The 6,882-nt window shown below is 55.1% G+C and overlaps 1 protein-coding gene across 1 annotated transcript in view; it reads right to left on the reverse strand.

Annotated features, from left to right (window-relative positions):
- Positions 1–2,362: 2,362 nt before the first annotated feature.
- mgp (matrix Gla protein) overlaps positions 2,363–6,882 on the reverse strand; it is an 8,637-nt gene continuing 4,117 nt past the window's right edge. Inside the window, exons 3-4 of the mRNA XM_078430652.1 lie at positions 5,055–5,124; positions 2,363–4,467 (exon numbers count right to left, since the gene is read on the reverse strand). Coding sequence (XP_078286778.1) covers positions 4,263–4,467; positions 5,055–5,124 — 275 coding nt within the window. The 3' untranslated portion in view covers positions 2,363–4,262. The remainder of the gene's footprint in view (positions 4,468–5,054; positions 5,125–6,882) is intronic.

Genomic DNA, 6,882 nt, shown 5'->3' on the forward strand with positions numbered 1-6,882 from the left:
ACACTGTCGGCCTGAACACTGTAGGCCCGAACACTGTAGGCCCGGACAATGTAGGCCCAGACACTGTAGGCCCGGACAATGTAGGCCCAGACACTGTAGGCCCGGACACTGTAGGCCCGGACAATGTAGGCCCAGACACTGTAGGCCCGGACACTGTAGGCCCGGACACTGTAGGCCCGGACACTGTAGGCCCGGACACTGTAGGCCCGGACACTGTAGGCCCGGACACTGTAGGCCCGGGGGCGACTGTAGCCCCGGACAGTGTAGGCCTGGAGGTTGCGTAGCAACCTGCCTCCTGGCCCGGGCGGCCGTCATTGGTGGAGCAAGAGCACGTGGCCGCTGGCTGGGTGACGTCACATGAGGCGCTGGGTGGTGACGTCACCTTTTGTCCCTTATTTGGGAGTGAGAAAGTTGGCAACCCTTCTGTCAACTGACGCCCCTCTCCTCTCCTCTCCTCGCCCGGCCATCTTTGTGTCCCGGGGCGTCTCCTGCTGCCAACCTTGAAGGCACTGGAGGCATTACGCCGGTTCACCCTCCTTCCGGCCCTTGCCCCTCGCGTCCCACGTCCCCAGCAGCTCCCTCCCGGTTACGCCGACCGACCGACGAGCCTTCAGGGTCTCCCGGCAGCATCTCTGGAAGGACATCTCACTTCCGGTGTGACAATAAACTAGACTGAACTGGACGTCTTAGTGCAGGGGTCAGTCCCACATCACACCAGGAGTTAGTCTCGTTTTACTCCAGGAGTTAGTCCAAAGTTCATGTCGCGTGAGCAGAATTAGGCCATTCGGCCCATCAGGTCTACTCCGCCATTCAATCATGGCTGGTCTATCTCTCCCTCCCAACCCCATTCTCCTCTGACACCCGCACTAATCAAAAATCTATCTCCACCTGAAAAATATCTGCTAACTAGGCCTTCTGTGGCAATAAATTCCACAGATTCACCACCCTCTGACTAAAGAAACTCCTCCACACACCAGGGGCTAGTCTAGTCATTGGTATTGGTCATTAGTTTATTGTCACGTGTACCGAGGTACAGTGAAAAGCTTTTGTTGCGTGCTGACCAGCCAGCAGAGAGACAGCACATGATCACAGTACCATCGAGCCATTCACTGTGTGTAGATACATGATGAACGGCAGAACGTTTAGTGCAAGGTAAAGTCCGATCAAGGATAGTCCGAGAGTCAGCAGAGGTAGATCGTACTTCAGCACTGCTCTCTGGTTGCGGTGGGATGGTTCAATCGCCTGATAACAGCTGGGAAGAAACTGCCCCTGAATCTGGAGGTGTGCGTTTTCGCACTTCTGCACCTCTTGCCCGATGGGAGAAGGGAGGAGAGGGAGTGACCGGGGGGTGAGACTGGTCCTTGATGATGCTGCTGGCCTTGCCGAGGCAGCGTGAGGTGTAGCTGGAGGCAATGGAGGTGTCTACCCTCACCCCAGGTCTGAATCCGTCCGGAGCTATAGATACAGCTGGCAAGGAGTGTCACTGGTTGAGTCACACAGCACAGTTTAGTCCAGTTTATTGTCACGTGTACTGAGGTACAGTGAACAGCATTTGTGTCGCGCTTACCAGCCACCGGAAAGACAACACGTGATTACAATCGAGCCATTTAGAAATATAGAAAATAGGTGCGGGAGTAGGCCGTTCGGCCCCTTTGAGCCAGCACCGCCATTCAATGTGATCATGGCTGATCATTCTCAATCAGTACCCCATTCCTGCTTTCTCCCCATATCCCTTGATTCCGTTAGCCCCAAGAGCTAAATCTAACTCCCTCTCTCTCTCTCTGAAAACATCCAGTGAAGTGGCCTCCACTGCCTTCTGTGACGGAGAAATCCACAGGTTCACATTTGTAGACAATAGACAATAGGTGCAGGAGGAGGCCATTCGGCTCTTCGAGCCAGCACCGCCATTCAATGTGATCATGGCTGATCATTCTCAATCAGTACCCCGTTCCTGCCCTCTCCCCATACCCTCTGACTCCGCTATCCTTAAGAGCTCTATCTAGCTCTCTCTTGAAAGCATCCAGAGAATTGGCCTCCACTGCCTTCTGAGGCAGAGAGTTCCACAGATTCACAACTCTCTGACTGAAACATGATACAGATACATGATAAGGTGAATGACGTTTGGTGCAAGGTAAAGTCCGATCAAGGATAGCCCGAGGGTCACGGATGAGGTAGGTGGTGGGTTCAGCACTGCACTCTGGTTGTGGTGGGATGGTTTAGTTGCCAGCACAGTTAGAAACAGGCCCTTCGGCCCTCAGAGTGCAGACTGACCATTAAACACCCGTTTACACCACTGGGCCATTTCCGACACTCATTTCTACAGCACGAGAAACAAAACGCACACAGAGTGAAAAACGTTCTATATTTCTTTATTATATATTCTGTAAATGACATTGAAGAATCTCGTTACACAATGGGAGTATAATGAATAGTTTGTAAGCTTCAGTCCAAGATGTATAAGGAGCAGTTGTTGGGTTGTGATGCTAGAAGGCTGTATTTACAAGGAATGTGTGTGAATACATACACGTATATATATATATATATATTTGCGCTCTATAATCTTTGTGTTTTTTCCCCACTACTGCTGTTTAAGGCTGGTTTGGTTACAGTTATTTTGCTGGAAGGATGTTGTCCAATCTCACGAGCGTATGCAGGCAGGACAATCCTTTCGTTTAGCGACCCAGCGCGGAAACAGGCCCACCCCGGGTCCGCAACGACCGGCGATCCCCGCACGCCCACACTACCCGACACACACCGGGGACAATTTACACATACACCCGGCCAATTAACCTACACACCCGCACGTCCTTGGAGTGTGGGCGGAAACCGAAGATCCCGGAGAAATCCCACGCGGGTCACGGGGAGAACGTACTAACTCCGTACAGACAGGCGCCCGTGGTCGGGATCGAACCGGGGTCTCCGGCGCTGCAAGCGCTGCAAGCGCTGCAAGGCGGCAACTCTACCGCCGCGCCACCGTGGTCGCCCGATATGCGTTTACTTGAAACGGGTCAGAGGCGATACCACTCGTCCACCTCCGTTGAAACAAAACCGTTGCTGTTTTGTTTAGTTTGTGTGGGAACATGCCCTTCGGCCCATCGAGTCTGCGCTGGCCAGCGATCAAGGGCGGACGGGTGCAGGGACACTGGAACACCCTGGGGGCAGGTGCACTGATGCCCCGCGGAGCTGTGACTGGGGTGAACATCAACCACCTTCCCTGGCAGGAAGGGTGAGGAGCAATCACCGTGTGCACTAGGAGGTTGTCGTTAACAGGACGTCTCTCACCACGGATGCCGCCTGACCTGTCGAACATTTGCTCCACCTTCTGTCTTTATTTAATGTTGCCCTGCTAACCTATTGCTGTGCGTGCGCTTGTGTGAGTGTGTGTGAGTGTGTGTGTGTGTGAGTGTGTGTGTGAGTGTGTGTATGTGCGTGTGTGCGCGTCTGAGTTTGAGTTTCAGCTTAGTGTACTGTCACGTGTACCGAGGTACAGTGAAAAGCTTTTATGCTGCGTGCTAATCAGTCAGCGGAAAGAGAGTACATGATTACAATCGAGGTTTAAAAGAGTGGAGTGATTGTAATGCGTGATTGCAGATCCACTTCTGTGACCAGCACGCAGAGTCGCCTAGGTTGGGCGCCATCTTGGATCTTGGGTGAGTGTATTAGTGTGTGTTGTGTGTGTGTGTATGGGCTGTGTGTGAGACTGTACTCTGTGTGTGTCTTGTGTGTGTGTGTTTGTATGTTGTGTCTAAGTGTATCTAACTCTGTGTGTGTGTGTGTTTGTGTGTGTTTGCCTGACTGTGTTTAGTGTGTGTTGTGTCTAGGGTTGCCAACTGTCCCGTATTAGCCGGGTCATCCCGTATTTTGGGCTAAATTGGTTTGTCCCGTCCGGGACCGGCCTTGTCCCGTATTAGGCCTGGGGGGCGCTGTAGGCCCTGACACTGTAGGCCCAGACGCTGTAGACCCGGACAGTGTAGGCCCGGACACTATAGGCCCGGACGCTGTAGGCCCGGACACTGTATGTGCCGACAGTGTAGGCCCAGAGGCCTGGGCGCCGCCTAACGGAGGCCCTCCCGGCCCGGGCGGCCGCCATTGGTGGAGCGGGAGCACGTGGCCGCTGGCTGGGTGAGGTCACGTGGGGCGCGGGGCGGTGACGTCACCTTGTCCCTTATTTGGGAGTGAGATAGTTGGCAACCTCTGGTTGTGTCAGACTGTGTGTTTATTGTGTGTGCGTGTGTGTGCGTGTGCGTGTGTGGTTGTGGTGCCTAGTATTGGTAGTAGTGTTGCCTGCTGCGACTGCCCCTCTGCCTGTGGGGCCGTTGCTGACGGTAACCGGTGGAGTATGACCGGGCGTTGCCGAAGAACCTGCCGTAGGCTTGCCTGTGTCCCACCTGCCGGGCGAGCAGGTCACAAGGCCGGAACTCCTCGCACTGCTCCCTGTTCAGCTCGTACGGTGACTTGGCCCGCATCCTGGAAAGCAACACACTAAAATAAGCCAACATTCCCGATTTTCCGAGCGATTTTCAGGCAACTGGCAGTCCGGATATTCCTTAAATCCAGACGACATTCCGAGCGCGCTCTTGAAATGACCTCCCCCCCCCCCCAGGAAGTCCCCCCCGACAACATGGCTCCCAGGCCGGGTGAGGCGGTCAATCTTCACCACTTCCGCGGCCGATCAGCGGTGGAATCCTCCCGCCCCCCTCCCACCGTCTGGAGCTCCGGAACTCCGGCCCGGACAGACCCGGCAGATCCGTTCCCATGGCCGACTTTGCAGGCCGTTGTCTCGCCCCCCCCCCCCCGCCCATTGGCCTGGGCGGAACGTTCCGGTACCGTCGGACTCCTTCTCGGAGACCGTGACCTCTGTCGTCCCGGCAACACGGATAATCCGGCAAGCCTCTGGAACCGAGGAGGGGGGGGTGGAAGGTGGGTGGTGGACCAGCACATGGGATTGGACATTAACGCGGCTACTTTCCCAGAAGCCCTAAGGAAGTTCGGCATCAACCCTCACCACCTTTGTGGTTTGATAAGGAGATGGAATCTCGGGCTCTTGAATGTACCTTTCCCATGGGTTGCTTGGCCTTGCCGGTCTCATGAAGAAATTGGCATCTCTCCTCCTGAGGAACATGGCTGGAAGGGAAAGGAGTCAAATCAGTGGGTGTGGAAACAAGAACTGCAATAGACAATTGACAATAGACAATAGGTGCAGGAGGAGGCCATTTAGCCCTTCGAGCCAGCACCACCATTCAATGTGATCATGGCTGATCATTCTCAATCAGTACCCCATTCCTGCCTTCTCCCCTGATTCCGCTATCCTTAAGAGCTCTATCCAGCTCTCTCTTGAATGCATCCAGAGAATTGGCCTCCACTGCCTTCTGAGGCAGAGAATTCCACAGATTCACAACTCTCTGACTGAAAACGTTTTTCCTCATCTCCGTTCTAAATGGCCTACCCCTTATTCTTAAACTGTGGCCCCTGGTTCTGGACTCCCCCAACATTGGGAACATGTTTCCTGCCTCTAACGTGTCCAACCCCTTAATAATCTTATACGTTTCGATAAGATCCCCTCTCATCCTTCTAACCTCCTCATCTACACTGAGGCAACTTCAACATTCACCTCATTCGGGGCGGCACGGTGGCGCAGCGGTAGAGTTGCTGCCTCACAGCGCCGGAGACCCGGGTTCCATCCCGACTACGGGTGCCGTCTGTACGGAGTTTGTACGTTCTCCCCGTGACCTGCGTGGGTTTTCCCCGAGATCTTCAGTTTCCTCCCGCACTCCAAAGACGTGCAGGTTTGTAAGTTAATTGGCTTGGTATAAGTGTAAATTGCCTCTAGTGTGTGTAGGATAGTGTTAATGTGCGGGGATCGCTGGTCGGCGCGGACCCGGTGGGCCGAAGGGCCTGTTTCTGCGCTGTATCTCTAAACTAAACAAAACGTGACCTAACAGTGTGGCTGTGGCCCTGTCCCAGTGTATCACAGTGTCACTGCCTCACCGTCAGTTATAGTTAGTGTTGCCAACAGTCCCGTATTAGCCGGGACATCCCGTATTTTGGGCTAGATTGGTTTGTCCCGTATGGGACCTCCCTTGTCCTGTATTATGTCCTGGGGGCGCTGTAGGCCCGGACACTGTAGGCCCGGACGCTGTAGGCCTGGACACTGTAGGCCCGGACACGGTAGGCCCGGACACTGTAGGCCCGGACACTGTAGGCCCGGACACTGTAGGCCCGGACACTGTAGGCCCGGACACTGTAGGCCCAGACGCTGTAGGCCTGGACACTGTAGGCCCGGACACTGTAGGCCCGGACACTGTAGGCCCAGACACTGTAGGCCCGGACACTGTAGGCCCGGACGCTGTAGGCCCGGACACTGTAGGCCCAGAGACCTGGGCGCCGCCTAACGGAGGTTGCATAGCAACCCGCCTCCTGGCCCGGGTGACCGCCATTGGTGGAGCGGGAGCACGTGGCCGCCGGCTGGGTGAGGTCACGTGGGGCGCGGGGCTGTGACGTCACCTTGTCTCTTATTTGGGAGTGAGATAGTTGGCACCCCTAGTTACAGTCACTTACGCCCCCCCCTCACCCCTATCCCCCCCCAGCTCCAGTATGAAACCAACCTCCCTTCCATTGACTCCATCTACACCTCACGCTGCCTCGGCAAGGCCAGCAGCACAATCAAGGACCAGTCTCACCCCGGCCACTCCCTCTTCTCCCCTCTCCCATCGGGCAAGAGGTACAGAATTGTGAAAACGCACACCTCCAGATTCAGGGACAGTTTCTTCCTGGCTGTTATCAGGCAACTGAACCATCCCACCACATCCAGAGAGCAGTGCTGAACTACTATCTTCCTCATTGGTGACCCTCGGACTATCCTCGATCGGACTTTGCTGGCTT

The sequence above is a fragment of the Rhinoraja longicauda genome, chromosome 40 (assembly GCF_053455715.1).
Source record: "Rhinoraja longicauda isolate Sanriku21f chromosome 40, sRhiLon1.1, whole genome shotgun sequence".
Lineage (NCBI taxonomy): Eukaryota > Metazoa > Chordata > Chondrichthyes > Rajiformes > Arhynchobatidae > Rhinoraja > Rhinoraja longicauda.